Genomic DNA, 16,239 nt, shown 5'->3' on the forward strand with positions numbered 1-16,239 from the left:
TGTGATAATCTTTCCCTTTTTAGTTTTATATACTAAAATAATTTAGTTGTGTATGTGTGTAAGTGTATCTCTCCTCCTCTACCCCCCCCCCCCCCCCACACACACAATTGAACTATGGGCCTGTCCACTGTCCCTGAGCTTCTTTTGCTCAAGGTGAGAGCAGTTCCACTTCTGGCTTTTTTGAGTACTTCGTTGGAGATAAAAGTCTCATGGACTTTTCCTGCCTGGGCTGCCTTCAACCCTGATCCCCAGATTTCAGCCTTCTGAATTGCTAGAATTCCAGGCATGAGCCCACTGGCACCTGGCTTGTTTTATATGTTTTTAACCTCAGTGTAAATAATTCAGTATGCTTGTAGGTAGATGTAGTTCGTTCACTTTACATAATTGACTTCTGTTGTGTCAATTTATTTATTGGTAACAATTTTTTTGGCAGTACTGTAGTTTGAACTCAGAGTCTTACTTGCTAGGCAGACATTCTACCACTTGAACCATACTTCTCAGCTCCATCCTATTCTTGATGGCTATTTCAATTGTTCTTGGTTTTAGTGTAACTATAAGCACTTTGTTGTTGGTGGTGGTGGTAGTAGTCATGATGAATCTTGAACTTAGGGCCTAAATGCTGTCTCTGAGCTTTTGCACTCAAGGCTAATACTCTACCATTTTGATCCGCAGCTCTACTTCCAATTTATGGTGGTTAATTGGAGATAAGAGTGAAGACTTTCCTGCCTGGGCTGGCTTTGAACCTTGATCCTCAGATCTGAGACTCCTGAGCTACTGTCACCCAGTTACTATGAGCACTTTTATTATTTTTTTTGTCAGTTGTGGGGCTTGAACCTAGGCTTGGGCGCTGTCCCTGTGCTCTTCAGCTCAAGGCGAGCGCTCTACCGCTCGAACTACAGTGACACTTCCTTCTATGAGCATTTTTGTTACACATGTCCTGCTACATATGCACACATTTCAGTAGAAAAGATATGGAGAAATTAGAATGTTGAGTTGTTGTGTTTGTACATTTAACTTTGAGATAATGCTGTTTTCCTAAGTAACCACAGTGTTTTCTACTATATTTAACAATGTGAGAGAACTCCTGTTTCTCTAAAGCCAGACTTGGGAGTTATTACTATCTATTTACCTACCTATCTTATCTACCTGCCTACCTGTGTTGGTGGTTGTGAGGATCAAACTCAGGGCTTTGCACTTGGTAGATTGAGTCATATACTAGTGTTAAAACTCTCCCTGTTCTTTATCTGAGGGAATTTGCTAAATAGTACTTGTGCAGAAACCTTGTAGTTTGTAGAAAATAAAACTTAGGGCCTTTCAATTATTTTCTCTTCCTGTCCCAACCCCCAAGCCGTCTGGTGTTTGGGAGGTTTCTTAGTATTTCACTGATCTCCTCTTTCTTTCTTCCTCCTTTTTCCTGTTTCTTAGACTTTAAAGCGGCTCATGGCAGATGAGGTAAGAAAATTTTGTTTGGCATGTGCATGTTTTTCTAGCTCATTTCCTAAACTATAACATAACTTTGACTTTCCATAATTTTGACTTTCTTTAATATGTTATGGTGATGTGGGTTCTAGCCTCAGAGCATCCTAAGGGCTTTTCCTAACTTTTCTCTGAGCCTGGCCCATTGCATGCATTTCCTTTGCACATTTATTAATCTTCATACTTGGGCAACAGCCTTTGATCTCTAACCTGACTTGCAGAGTCTGTATGCGGTTCCTGTCATTTGAAGTACCACAACACTTGCATGCAGTTACTATTCTTTTCAAATATATTGAGCTGATAAGCTATTGCTTATTTATTTATGGCTCCTTTTAAAGTTTTCAATTTCATTGAAGATATGTGGAAGGGTTCCTTAATATTTGCTTGGTGCACAGTTGGGATATACATCTCTAAAGGACATTGTATTCTTTACTGACTAGTCCTGCAAAGGAGATTTTTGAAGAATATACATTGAACTTTTGTTGCCTTTGTAACCTAAGTGCCATGGAATGTACCTTAAAAGAGGGGTGGGGAGGAATGGCTTATGGTCTCTGGCATTTACTTATTTATTCTGTGTGATTTATCTGTGTTAAAGTCACTTTCTGAAGAAGGGGTCTTCTGAGGGCCTAGTCAATTTTTTTGAATAGCTAGAAGGAAACAAAGTGTTTTATTGAGATAGCTCTATTGAATAGCTAGAGGGAAATCAAGTGTTTTATTGAGATAGCTCTACACATGAGATGTTTTCAGTTTTCTTTGCTGTTACAAGGCTTAAAAAAGGCAGAGGAAAATTAAGAATATAGTTCTCTTTTTAAAGATGTTTGAAATGTTTCCACTTCAGTCCTTATAATTGAATTTAAATAAAAATAGAGTAAATATGCTTTGTTGGGTATGAGGAAGACTGATTTCTTTGCATGTCAGCAGAGTCTTGAGCTGGTTATGAACCCAAGGAGGTATACATACTATGTAAGAGGTGAAAGGGTTGATTATTTGATGTGTAGTTTGTTGCAATACTTTTTTCTCTTTCTTAGCTGGAGAGATTTACCAGCATGAGAATTAAGAAAGAGAAGGAAAAACCCAATTCTGCTCATAGAAATTCTTCTGCATCATATGGAGATGATCCTACAGCACAGTCATTGAATGATATTTCAGATGAGCAGGTTTTAATTCTCTTTGAACAGATGCTGGTAAGTTTTGCACCCTAAAATGTTGTTTCTTCCTGAATACATTTGTGAGCACAATGAGCATGATGCATAGTGTGTGTATGTGTGTGTGTACATGTGTGTGCATACATACATGCACACACATGCATATGTACCAGTACTGGGGCTTGAACTTGAGCCCTCAGTTGGCTTTTTTGCTCAAGACTCACTCTGCCACTTCAGCCACACCCTGGCTTCCAGCCCTTTTCTGGTTAATTGGAGGTAAGAGTCTCATAGACTTCTGCCTAGGCGGCTTTGAACCATGATCTTTAGATCTCAGCCTCCCGAGTAGCAAGACTACAGGTATGAGTTACCAATGCCTTGCCTGCATGGCCCTTTTAAGCTGTGTTTATTGCAAAGAGTCCTAAGCTTAATACAGAATGTTTACAAAAATCTGATTTAAGGACTAAATATATAAGGATACCTGTCTATAAGATTGGAATCTCTGAGTTAGGCTTGGGAACATCTGATCAGGGATGACACTTATTAATGTCCTTCTGACAACACTTTAACCATGTGCTAGTATGGAGACCATCTTTGATGAAGCAGGGATATGTTTACAGTGAGTTGTATACAAAGAAGAAATGGAGAGATAGGAATAGGGATAAATTTGAAAAGAAAAGGCTTGATTCCAAATCATTGGAAGGCCTTTAAAAATTGTCTTTGTGTAGGTTGGCTTATGAAGTATACTTGGATGTTACTTATTTTGCTGTCCTCAGTGAGGAACAATAAATGAAGAGGACACTAGGTAGTCAGAGTAATGGGGGGTTTAAATCCTAGACTTGGTGCAGATTTCACTGGTGGTTAGATGGTACCAGTGCTTCAGTCTCTTATTTTGAAGGATCTATACTATATCAAAAAACATTGAATAAGTTTTTTTTTAATAATACAAAAGAAGGGCCGGGCACTAGTGGCTCATGCCTATAATCGTAGCTACTAGAAGGCTGAGATCAAAGCCAGCTGGGGCAGGAAAGTCCATGAGACTCTTATCTCCAACTAACCACCAGAAAACTGGAAGTGGCACTGTGGCTTAAGTGGTAGAGTGCTTGCCTTGAGCTGAAGAGCTTAGGGACAGTGCCCAGACTCAGAGTTCAGGCCCCACAGCTGACAAAACAAACAAATAATAATATTAATACAAAAGAAGGAATTTGAGATGTAGCTCAGGTGTTAGCCATGAGTGAAAAAGCTGAGCTAGTGTGTGAGGCTGTGTAAAATGATATGTCTGTAGTGGCCTGGTTGTCTATAGGAATTTATACTTAAATGTTAACTACATTTAATCTCTGAGGAGTTTATACCAGCTATAATAGCTAAATGTCTAAGAATCAAGAAAACATTTATTCTGTAATCACTTAGTTTTTACATCATTGCTAAGTATACTGATTATTAAGCACTAAATATTTGTAATCTCAATATTTCAAGAAAGTTTTATTTTTCGCTTTTTCCCTTCTTTCTGCTAGGTGGATATGAACCTCAATGAGGAAAAACAGCAACCATTAAGAGAAAAGGACATTGTCATCAAGAGAGAGATGGTGTCCCAATACTTGCACACTTCCAAGGCTGTGAGTTTTGGGATGTATACTGTGGTACCTGAGAGACTGTGTCTCATCATGAACCTGTTTATTTTGCCAAAGTTATATAATATCTGATATTTCTATTCTGCTCATTCCAGTATATAGGCCTATTCATATTTTACTCTTATTTGAGTTACCAGTCTTAGATATTATATATTTTTTGCCTAACTTAAACCTTCAAGTACATATGGGGAGTGGGATGGTCAGTTCTGAGTCTCACATAGTTTTGTGATAGGAATGATGTTTGCCCTTACATTTTAAACTTTGCTCACTAATCTCTCTCTATGCCTTTTGACCAGGGCATGAGCCAGAAGGAGAGCTCCAGGTCTGCCATGATGTATATTCAGGAGTTGAGGTCAGGCTTGCGGGATATGCCTCTGCTCAGCTGCCTGGAATCCCTTCGTGTCTCTCTCAACAACAACCCTGTCAGGTAAGGATTCTGAGGAGATAACAATAGTAGAAACTAAACGTTATAGTTCATGGGTGAACTAAGTAGTCAGATATAAGAATGGTCTGGATTGAGAATAAAGAGTTTTCAGGATAAACTATATTTGGCAAACATTTTTGTTGACTTGATATTGCATTGTTTCTGTCTACTACTTATAGTTGGGTGCAAACATTTGGTGCTGAAGGCCTGGCCTCCTTATTGGACATCCTCAAACGACTTCATGACGAGAAAGAGGAATCTTCTGGGTAAGGACTTTTTGTGACTTCGAATCTTGTAAGTGGAGAGTCAGTCTCCCAGTATGGATTCTTTTTCAGTCTGCAAAAAAAAAATCTGATTTTATCCAGACATACCCTGTGATTTGGTTTGGATCATACCCCATTTGGAAGTCTTTGAGGTTAGCTTTGCAGATTATTTGCAGATTATTTTAACTCTGTCTTCAGAGTTAAAATAATTCTGGGAATACCTTGAGCTGACTTAGGCTACCTTGAAGCCAGCCTGAACCAGAGAGACCTCTATTGGAATTTTCCTGAGTCAAAAATAATATAGGACCTGTACCTGAATTCTGCCTTCTCAGACTTGAAACCTTTGAAATAATAGAGCAAGCAGTAATAGGTAGAATGTTATCCTGATAGAATTTAGCACTTACGGGCTTAGAGGAAGTTGGGCAGGTGATGGTGATGGTGATGGTGATGATGGTGGGGATAGTGGTAATGGATTGAATTCCAGGTCTTTTTCAAGGTAGGCAAGCACTCTACCATTGAGTTGTACTACAGCCCATTCAAAAGAGCAGGTTTTTAATGATACTAAATTCTCGGATTGCAAGAATTTTAGCCAAAGATCATTGGTGAAGGATCGCTTTTAAGCTATTTACTTTTGTTATTGTTTCTGGGCCAAGTGCTAAGTACTAGACTTTACCCAGCTACTAGTTGAAGATACTACTAATGTTCTTGTTAGCAAGATTGTAAAGTTATATGCAAAGGGGATATCACTCATTATATATCTTCTACACACAGAAGCTATGATAGCCGGAACCAGCATGAAGTCATTCGCTGCTTGAAAGCTTTTATGAACAACAAGGTGAGATTTTTCCTCCCTATTCTCATTCCAGACTCCATATTGAACCCCATTCTTTTTCTTCTGTGGACTAAACTCTGAAAAGGAAGTAAAAATAGGAGGTTAAGTCCTTTTAACTTTCCTTTTTAGTATCATAACCATTATTCCCTGCCATATTCACTTGTTCCCATGGGCCTTTTTTCCTAATTTTAACAGAACTTTTACTTTGTATTCTTTTGCTAGTCTTTGGATTGCCTTACCAATATTGTTTGGAAGAGGTTCACTTTTTTGTTTATTTTGTTTCTCCTTTTCCAGGCTATTCCTACTTCAGAATTCTTTTGTCTTTTTTGTTAGTTCAGTATTTAAACCCAGGGAGCCCACAACTATTTCTCCCTGAGTACAAGTCAACTTTTTTCACTATTTAATTGTGTTATAATTAACTTATTGAATTGAGGAAGTATTAAAAAGAAACCTAAAAATTAAATATTTTAATCATTTGTGATTCCCCTCAAAAATTATGTTGCTATATTCATCTTTCTTGGTAGGGAGGAGGGTACTGAGGAGTGAACTTAGGGCCTTGTACTTGAGCCACTATATTAATCTCCATTTAGCTACATTAGGAAAAAGTATTGTACCCAGTGTTAGACTGAGTATCTTCAGCACCAATAATTTATTGTCTTACTTCTAAGAACTGGAAATCCAAGATTAATAATCAGCTGGGTTGGTTTCTACTAAAGGTTATGAAGGAGAGTATATGTTTCTCTCTCATTTCTGATGGTTTGTTGGAAATCACTGACATTGCTTGTTTTGTAGTTGTATGATCCTGATTTCTGCTTTATGTTTCCATGATGTTCTCCTTGATGTGTGTTCTCCATGATGTGTGTGTCTGGATCTAAATTTTGTATTTGCTAAGGACCAGTCATATAAGATTAGGGGCTTACTCTATTCTAGAGTGATTTGAGATTTAACTAATTCTATCGGTAATGATTATATATTTGCAGAAAGGCCACATTCTGAGATATTGGGAATAGGACTCAATAACATAAGGATTTGGGGAGAATTCCATTAAGTCCATGACTAATTGACTGCCCCTAAACTTGTATCCGGTTAGAGGTTGTCATCGTCAAGCCTCCCTTCTGTTTTCTTACCAGTTTGGAATCAAGACTATGTTGGAGACAGAAGAAGGAATCCTGCTGCTGGTCAGAGCCATGGATCCTGCAGTTCCCAATATGATGATTGATGCAGCTAAGCTACTTTCTGCTCTTTGTATCCTACCACAACCAGAGGACATGTATGTGACTAGTTTATTTCACTTCATATTCATTTTTACCATTTTCTCGTAGCCTGGAGGAAATTTGAGTTACTTAGTGGTCCTTTTAGTCTTAAATACTACATATAACCATATTTCTTCTCAGAAGTAAATATAGAATCTTAATATAGGTTGTACATCCCAAATCCAAAAAATTAAAAGTGCTATAAACTGTGAAACCTTTTGAGCACCATCATGATGCTCCAAAGTAGAAAATTCTATACTATGAAACCTTGCTATTGTGCACAGAATTGTTTAAAATATTGTGTAAGGCGGGCACAGTGGCTTACATCTGTAATCCAGTTACACAGAGATCAGGAGAATTGCAATTCAAGATCAGCCCAGGGAAAATGTTTGTGAGACCCCCCCCCCCCCCCCCATCTCAGCCAATAGCTTGGCATGGTTGCGTACACCTGTCATCCCACTATGCGTAAGTCAAACAATCACCATCCAAGTTGGCATGGGCAAAAATGAGAGATTCTAGCCAGTACAAGTGGCTCATGCCTCTAATCTACTCAAGGGGCTGGGATCTGAGGGTCATGGTTTGAAGCCAGCCTGGGCAGGAAACTAACCACAAAAAGCTAGAAGTAGAACTGTGGCTCAAGTGGTAGAGAAGTAACCTTGAACAAAAGTTCAGGGACAGCATCCAAGCCCTGAGATCAACTACCAGAACTGGCACCAAAAAACAAAACAAAACAAAAGAATTTAAGAAGCTTGACTCATTGCTAATGTCTTGTTTCTTCCTGTGAAATATACCTACATTTGTGTCAGAGTACCTGAACAGTTCCCTCTCTTTCTTTTTCTTGGGCAGGAATGAAAGAGTTTTAGAGGCAATGACAGAGAGAGCTGAGATGGATGAAGTGGAACGTTTCCAGCCATTGCTGGATGGATTAAAAAGTGGGACCTCTATTGCACTCAAGGCATGTATACCTGTTGAAACTGGATCTGAGAATATAAAGACTTCACCTTTTGGAAAGAGTTGAGATAGCGTCTGCCTATGTGTCCTGGCTAGCATGGTAACTGTATAGCCTAGACTGGCCTAGAAATCATGATCCTCCCTCCTGAATCAGTGTCTGAGTGCTGGGATTACAGGCGTCTCCACCATGACTGGCTTCATTTGATTTTTAAATAAAATACACTGTTTCTAAGCTATCTATTTTATGTATTTCAGATTTGTTTTGAGGGGGAATTGATGAACCTTTTTCTAAAAAGCCAAAGAAAAGAGCAGTTTTTCTTATCATGAGATGAAACCAATGCTTAACAATAACAAATACCATGAGATCCTTGAAATTAAAAAAAAAATGCAAACACTTTTGAGCCCTCTGCTCAAACCCGGTGTCATTATTCTAGTTGGGAAGTTATTCTTCTAGTTCTTGTACTGCATCTTGTCATATTTGGGAGCCCCAGGGTATATATAGAGAATGGAAAGTTGATCTGTAGAACTTAGCATTAATATTAAGCTACTAAATTTTCTTATTTAGGTTGGATGCCTACAGCTGATCAATGCTCTCATCACTCCAGCTGAAGAACTTGACTTTAGAGTTCACATCCGAAGTGAATTGATGCGCTTGGGCCTGCATCAGGTGTTGCAGGTAAGCACTTCATTAGAAAGGCTGGTTCTTTCCTGCATTTACAGCTCCAAGCATCCCTGGAATAACTCTGATTTTCAACTTGAAAACTAGGTGAAAGGGTTTAAGTCTAGCCACATAGAGCACTTTTGAGCTCCTAATTTCTTTTGCCATGACAGGACCTTCGGGAGATTGAAAATGATGATATGAAAGTGCAGCTAACTGTTTTTGATGAACAAGGGGATGAAGATTCCTATGATCTGAAGGGGCGGCTGGATGACATTCGCATGGAGATGGAATATCCTTTTTGTAACTTGAAGATGAGACATTCATTGTATTCAGTTACAGACTGAATACATGGAACAGTGTAGGAAATGATGAGCAAAACATTAGAAGCTTTTATCTTTTCTTTTTTCTTTTTTTGGTCAGTTGTGGGGCTTGAACTCTGGGCCTGAGTGTTGTAGCTGAGCTCTTCAGTTCAAGGCTAGTGCTCTAGCGAACGACAGTACCACTTCCAGTTTTCTAGTGGTTAATTGGAGATAAGAGTCACAGATTTTCCTGCCTGGGGCTGGCTTTGAACCACAGTCCTCAGATCTTTGTAAATGTTTGGACTGATAGGGAATAATGTCAATGCCTATTTGGTTATATTTCACAAGTAACTTTGAGGTGCTTCTGTTTTTAATTCTGTCTACTGCTTGATCTTCAGGCCAAGTAGTAGGAATCTTCTGTCCCTGTAGATAGGACTCTCTTAAACAGTTTCTAAGTATTTGCTTTCCTTAGCCTATTCCCCTTTCCACTGACTTTAGTGAAATCTTCCAAATTCTCTTAAACACAGTGAAGGATTCAAAAGCAGAGCCACACTTCCTATCCATCCTGCAGCACTTATTGTTGGTCCGAAATGACTATGAGGCTAGGTAAGCTGATGTGCTTATGAGAAGTTTTGGGCTTGAGCTTAAATAGGAAAAAGCAGAATCTTCAAATTCAAAGATCTCTAAAGGGAAAAGGAAAAGTTCAAGACCATGGATTTAGGGTCATTTGTCAAAGATATAAAGGAAATTTGTCAGTTTTCCCTTTAATTTAACTGAAAGACCTATGGAAGAAATGTAAGAAGTAAAATGCTCTTTTTGGAAGGTTGTAGATGGGGTGGTATGGATGATAAAGGACTGCCTGAAAATGAAGATCCAGCAGTAACTGTTTTTTACAACAAGGCTCAAACCTAAATATTTAGAGGAGAAAGTATTAGGAAGCAAGTGGAGAGAGAGGGAGGGAGGAGAGAGGAAGGGGAGAGAATGTTGCAGGAAATTGAATCCCTGTGCTTTACCACTGAGTTACACACTTGTCAGAAGTATAAAAGATGGAAGTTTGTGTGGAAATGGTGATTTTTTTTTTTTTACTTTTTTTTTTTTTTTGGGTCTGGTCATGGGGCCTGAACTCTGGGCCTGGGCGCTGTCCCTCAGCTCTTCAGCTCAAGGCTAGCACTCTACCACTTGAGCCACAGCGCCACTTCCAGCTTTTTTCTTTTTTCTTATGTGGTACTGAGGAATCGAACCCAGAGCCTCAGGCATACAAGGCAAGCACTCTACCATTGAGCCACCTTCCCAGCCCTGGAAAATGGTGATTTCTTAGCATAGCAGTTATGCTTTTGTTTATGAAAATTTTCTTTCCAGAACATTTATTCTCAGGTTCTTTATTATTAAAGCAGTTAAAATACTTTTGGTAATTATATTTTGATTACCTTTTGACAATTCTGTTTCATTTTTTTTTCCATAGACCACAGTACTATAAGTTGATTGAAGAGTGTATTTCTCAAATAGTTTTGCACAAAAATGGGGCCGATCCTGATTTCAAGTGCCGGCACCTCCAGATTGATATTGAAGGACTGATTGGTGAGCATTTGAATCTGTCTGGTTTCTCAAAATATGTGTTGGTTCTACCTTTCATTTTGCATCTTTTTCAGTGAAATTTCCAAACAGAAACCTTTCTTAGGCTTTAACCAACTTTCCTAGGAATATAGAGTCCTTAAACTTATTTCTACATAAGTTTAAAAACCTGTGCCTTTCTCAGCTGTTATCTATGCCTCCTGCTGGCCTCAGAGAATCGTAAGAATCATACACACTTCTGATAGCTTTACTTACACTCAGAAATTATGGTTAAACTTAATTAAAAGGTGTATTTCTTGGTCTAATATAGAACATTAAGAAAAAATGATGCTGTTACTTGAAAGGACAGAAGACTGTTCTTTGACATATTGAAGGATTTAGGAATGAGAAGGGAAGACCAAAAGAACTGGAAGTGAACTTCACTTACTGATTCTTTTTTTTTTTCCCCCAGATCAAATGATTGATAAAACAAAGGTGGAGAAATCTGAAGCCAAAGCTACAGAGCTGGAAAAAAAGGTAAGTTTGAAGGATAAGTGGTTATGCTTGTCTAAAATATGTGAGATTTGAACCTAGATTTGATCTCTAGCACTTCTCTCCAAATATTTTTTGTTATTGGTGGTGATGTGGTGGTGATTTCTTTGTTTGGGATATATCCTTATTTGAGGATTATTATTTGATGCATTAGGTACATGTTTGTTATTATTCAAATACTAGGAACTGGTTCTTGGTTACCAGGCAGGATAAAAAAACCAGATGAGGGCTGGGAAGGTGGCTCAGTGGTAGAGCGCTTGCCTTGCATGCTCGAGGCCCTGGGTTCGATTCCTCAGCACCACATAAGCAAAAAGAAAAAAGCCGGAAGTGGCGCTGTGGCTCAAGTGGTAGAGCACTAGCCTTGAGCTGAAGAGCTTAGGGACAGTGCTCAAGCCCAGAGTTCAGGCCCCATGACCGGACCCAAAAAAAAAAAAAAAATTTTAAAAAAAAAAACAAAAAACCAGATGATATTCTTATATATGGTATAACTCAAGTCCTCTTGCCCTGTGATATTAAGAATTAGAACTTGTCTGGGTTCTCTTTTTCTCTTTGGCTGTTGAAGACTGTGTTGTGCCTAATAGGTTTGCAGTCCTAGTGACTACCAGGATTCTTTTATCATGGCTATTCTGGTTAATGTCTTTTGAATCTTAGGGCTTATTTTTTTCAGGGGATGATGGGAAGGGGTAGTCTTGGGGCTTGAACTTAGGGCTTGAGTGCTATTCCTGAGCTTTTTGGTCAAAGTTAGCACTCTAATAATGGAGCTGCAGCTTTATGTCTGGTTAATTGGAGATAAGACATTCACAGACTTTCATGCCTGGGCTGGCTTCAAACTGAGACCCTCAGATTTTAGCCTCCAGATTTTAGCTAGGATTATAGGTGTGAGCTACCTTGTTTGTTTCTGTGTTGGTACTGTGGCTTGAACTCAGGGCTCAGCTTTTTCACTTAGACTTGGTACTCTATATCTTGAACTATGCTTCCAGTTCTGGCTTTTTTTCTTGTTGTTAATTGGAAATAAGAGTCTTGCAGATTTGTCTATCCCAACTGGCTTCAAACCAAAATGATTGAATCTCAGCTTGTTGAGTAGCTAGGATTATAGATATGAGACACCAGCAAGCTTGTAGGTTTTGTGTGTGTGTGTGTGTGTGTGTTGTCTGTGTATTGTTGTTTTGTTGCTGGTGGTGTTATTTAACTATAAAAGTAGAAAGACTATGAAAATTGTTCCTCTCTCTTTGAACCTTGATTTTAAGGTCAGAATCATGCTCTATGTGTGTATTCACATATGCACATGCCATATTCTTTTTCTGAGGCATTGTCTGGCATCTGAACTACAGGTCATAAACTAGTAAACTATGTGGGATAGCACTTTGCTCCTTACTGAAGTAGAGAGCTTTCTGTGAACCTGTTTTCCTTTCTTCTTTAGCTAGACTCAGAGTTAACAGCTCGACATGAACTACAAGTTGAAATGAAAAAGATGGAAAATGACTTTGAGCAGAAACTTCAGAATCTTCAAGGAGAAAAGGATGCATTGGATTCTGAAAAACAGCAGATTGCCACAGAGAAACACAACCTAGAAACAGAATTGTCCCAGCTCACAGGAGAGGTAACTGAACAGGGAAGACAGAGTTCTATAATTGCCCTCTACAGCCCCAGCCGATACAAATCTTAAAGAGCTAGAGTCTGTCATTTCACTGCTAGGGAAGAAGCAGCTACTAATACGTAGATGGTGCATATTTCTTAAATCACTTACTGTTTGGAGTTTTGTTTTGGAAATAAATAATACTAAAGACCAAAAGTTTAGAAATTATAGAAAGACATAGAACAAAAGAAGTATATTCAAAGTTATTCCCTAATATATTTAGGAATAGCAATGGAATTATTTACTTACTTGCCAATTTTCCCTTATTTTAGTAGTATTTGATTTATCCTCATTCTTTGCAGTTGTAATATTTAGACAATTTGTTACATGATATTTTGATAACAATAACTTAAATAGTTATATAATTACCTGTATACATTTTAAATATTACTACAAATCAAAGGGAGAGTTTTAACATAAAAGTTGAAAATTTTAATACAAAGCACACTGAACTAATAAAGTGAAGATTTGAGTTCTAGTTTTGATTGTCACTTATAGCACTGGGACTTTAGACAAATCATGAGTTCTATCTGATTGTTCTCAGTCCATGTTTAAATAGGAATTTTATTAAGAGGTTTCATAGGGTCTTTCCAGCCTTAGTAGTCCCTGAAGTGGGCTGAGGAGAACTCATATCATTGTTTCTGTAGGTTGCCAAGCTATCCAAAGAACTTGAAGATGCCAAGAAAGAAGTCGCTTCTCTCTCTGCTGCAGCTGTTGCTGTAGCTTCTAGTAGTGCTCCTGTTCCTCCTGCCCCTCCTTTATCTGGTGACCCTGGCACTGTTGCTCCACCCCCAGCTCCTCCTTTACCTGGAGCGCCTAGTATACCACCCCCTCCTCCTCTTCCTGGAAGTAGTACCATTTTTTCTCCTCCACCCCCCCCTCCTTTGCCAGGGACCTCTCTGCCTGGAGGTACCAGCATCCCTCCACCTCCTCCTTTGCCTGGGGATGCTGGCATTCCCCCACCCCCTCCCTTGCCTGGAGATGCTGGCATCCCTCCACCCCCTCCCTTGCCTGGAAGTGCTAGTATTCCCCCACCACCTCCCTTGCCTGGGAGTGCTTGTATCCCTCCACCTCCTCCCTTGCTGGGAGGACCAGGAATGCCTCCTCCTCCTCCCCCTCCTCCTCTACCTGGTGGTTCTGGAATCCCTCCACCTCCACCTCCATTTCCGGGAGGTCCTGGCATTCCTCCACCTCCCCCTGGAATGGGTGTGCCTCCACCTCCCCCCTTTGGATTTGGAGTCCCTGCAGCCCCAGTCCTACCATTTGGATTAACCCCCAAAAAGATTTATAAGCCAGAGGTGCAGCTTCGGAGGCCAAACTGGTCCAAGGTGAGACTGTCTATTCATTTCTTCATCAGCAGATCTTGAGAAATCACTTGAATCAGGTGTAGTGGTGCATGACTACAATTGTAGCACTTAGGAGGCTAAGCAGAAGGATTAGGGTCTCTAGGCCATCTTGGGCTATGTAGCAAGACCCTGTCTCAAATCTCAAGCAAACAAAACCTACCACTTCAGTTTCCTACTTTGTATTCTGTGCATGGGTAAGCTTCCCTTTCGTAGAGCTTTTGTCTGTCCATTTTCAAGTTCTACTTGCTATTGGATATTCAGATATTACCATGGAGAGTTCTGCAAGCCCTGCTCTTCTCATTAAGTTTTTTTGCCTTTTTTCAGAAAATATGAATACTTGACATTACTCATTTTACCAGTGTGTAAATGACTGAAATTATGCTGATTGATTCCATAGGGTAAGAGGCCATTGTGTGGCCCATGATGCCTGTGATTCTGAGCCAGCCTTTTGTTTTTAGAAACTAAGTTAAAATAAGTTGAAGCCAGATTGATGGGGGAAATGTAGAGTAAGAGCCAATTTCAAGTAATGCCTCAATACTTCTGAAACAAGGTTTGAGATTAGAAGGAGGACAGGTAGCATGACTGACTAATACTTGACCAATCACCAGTAAACAAATAAGAAGCATTTCCTGATCCCCATGAAAGACATACTCTGTCTTAGGTTAGCCTTATTCTCCTAAAATGTTGCTGATCACAAGTATAGGCACCTCATTTGCACCTTACTGAGTTTTCTAGGATTAAAAATTCATGCTTCAATCTAGGAACTCTTACCCATTCTGCCTGTATCCATAGTTTATGGCTGAGGACCTTTCTCAAGACTGCTTCTGGACAAAAGTGAAAGAGGACCGCTTTGAGAACAATGAACTTTTTGCCAAACTTACCCTTACCTTTTCTGCCCAGACCAAGAGTGAGTACCTTCCTCTTTAATGCCAATGTCTAGAATAAGTTTCCCATTCTTGTCCCTTCTCTAGGTGAGAATGGAAAGATCATGTTGAGTGGAAGAGAGATGGGTTTTCCCATTTAGAAGAAAATAAGTTATTTTTGTATTATGGGATTCCTAGTGTTGTGCAATAGAACTGTTGTATGTAGGTATTCTGTGTTCCTTTAACTATGGGAATGTGAAATTATAGAATATCACAAGCTCAGTTTGAACCCTTTTCTTTCAGTTGTGGGGCTTGAACTCAAGGTCTAGGTGCTATCCCTGTGGCGCTCTACCACTTTGAGCCACAGCTCCACTTACGGTTTTTGAGTAATAAATTGCAGATAAGAGTCTAACAGGGACTTTTCTGCTCAGGCTGGCTTCAAATCTCAATCCTCAGATTTCAGTCTCCTGAGTAGCTAGGATTATAGGTGTGAGCCACCACCACCCATCTTGGATGCATTTTGAAAATCCTCTTGTATGAATTCTGTCACTGCCATCTCCAGCCTAGAGTACTTAATGAGTAATAGTCTTTAATAGGTTGAGTGGCTGAGCAACTAACTGTGTGTGATTCTTTTCTTTTCTTTCCAAAATATGCTTTCCGTCTCCTGGCCCTTTGCTCCTGCAGCTTCCAAAGGTAAGCATATGAAAGAACCTTTTAGTTGAATCTCTTGAATATTTGAAAACAAATGAAACAGAGATTTCTCTTTAGAAGCAGAGGCCAGAGATTGAGGGCTGGTTTCTCTTGCTAAATTTTTTTTAAGAGTCCAGAAAGGCTGATAACTGTGGTATTAACTGACAAGAAAGGAAGTTATTTAAAGTTGAAGCTTGTTTTTCCTTTGGAAGGTAAGTGGTAACTAAAATAGTAATGCCATTATGTCAGTGAAATCTTATGAGACAGGTATAGAAGAATGTTGTCTCCACTCAGCAGAACACATAGAATGGATAGATTACGTTCTTCAGGCTAAATAGCCAAACCCAGATTTTGTTCTTTTTTTTTTTTTTTTGGCCTGTCTTGGGGCTTGAACTTAGAGCCTTGTGTGCTGTCCTTTAGTTTCTTTTTGCATAAAGCTAGGGTTCTACCACTTGAACCACAGCACCACTTCCAGCGTTTTCCGAGTAGATTATTAGAGATAAGAGTCTCACAGACTTTTCTGCCCAGTCTAGCTTCGGATCACTGCCTCCTGTGTAGCTGTGATTGCAAGCAGGATCTGCCGACGCCCTGCTGTGTTGTTTTTGTTGTTTTTTTAACTCCAGTCCATAAGTTTTGTATAAATTCTTGTTTTTCTTTTTTACCTTCATT

At 39.3% G+C, this 16,239-nt stretch overlaps 1 protein-coding gene across 2 annotated transcripts in view; it reads left to right on the forward strand.

Annotated features, from left to right (window-relative positions):
• The window catches only part of Diaph1 (diaphanous-related formin 1), a 99,125-nt gene that overhangs the window by 36,460 nt on the left and 46,426 nt on the right, over window positions 1–16,239 (forward strand). Inside the window, exons 2-18 of one of the 2 annotated variants that reach the window (XM_013020424.1) lie at window positions 1,426–1,452; window positions 2,505–2,660; window positions 4,133–4,234; window positions 4,546–4,676; window positions 4,853–4,939; window positions 5,708–5,771; window positions 6,899–7,038; window positions 7,868–7,976; window positions 8,538–8,648; window positions 8,804–8,922; window positions 9,422–9,538; window positions 10,395–10,510; window positions 10,956–11,020; window positions 12,456–12,635; window positions 13,319–13,999; window positions 14,810–14,924; window positions 15,565–15,573. In XM_013020424.1, the coding sequence (XP_012875878.1) occupies window positions 1,426–1,452; window positions 2,505–2,660; window positions 4,133–4,234; window positions 4,546–4,676; window positions 4,853–4,939; window positions 5,708–5,771; window positions 6,899–7,038; window positions 7,868–7,976; window positions 8,538–8,648; window positions 8,804–8,922; window positions 9,422–9,538; window positions 10,395–10,510; window positions 10,956–11,020; window positions 12,456–12,635; window positions 13,319–13,999; window positions 14,810–14,924; window positions 15,565–15,573 (2,329 nt within the window). The remainder of the gene's footprint in view (window positions 1–1,425; window positions 1,453–2,504; window positions 2,661–4,132; window positions 4,235–4,545; window positions 4,677–4,852; window positions 4,940–5,707; window positions 5,772–6,898; window positions 7,039–7,867; window positions 7,977–8,537; window positions 8,649–8,803; window positions 8,923–9,421; window positions 9,539–10,394; window positions 10,511–10,955; window positions 11,021–12,455; window positions 12,636–13,318; window positions 14,000–14,809; window positions 14,925–15,564; window positions 15,574–16,239) is intronic. The other variant, XM_013020425.1, reaches the window with a different exon arrangement.

The sequence above is a fragment of the Dipodomys ordii genome, unplaced genomic scaffold (genome assembly GCF_000151885.1).
Source record: "Dipodomys ordii isolate 6190 unplaced genomic scaffold, Dord_2.0 Scaffold50, whole genome shotgun sequence".
In the NCBI taxonomy this organism is placed as follows: domain Eukaryota; kingdom Metazoa; phylum Chordata; class Mammalia; order Rodentia; family Heteromyidae; genus Dipodomys; species Dipodomys ordii.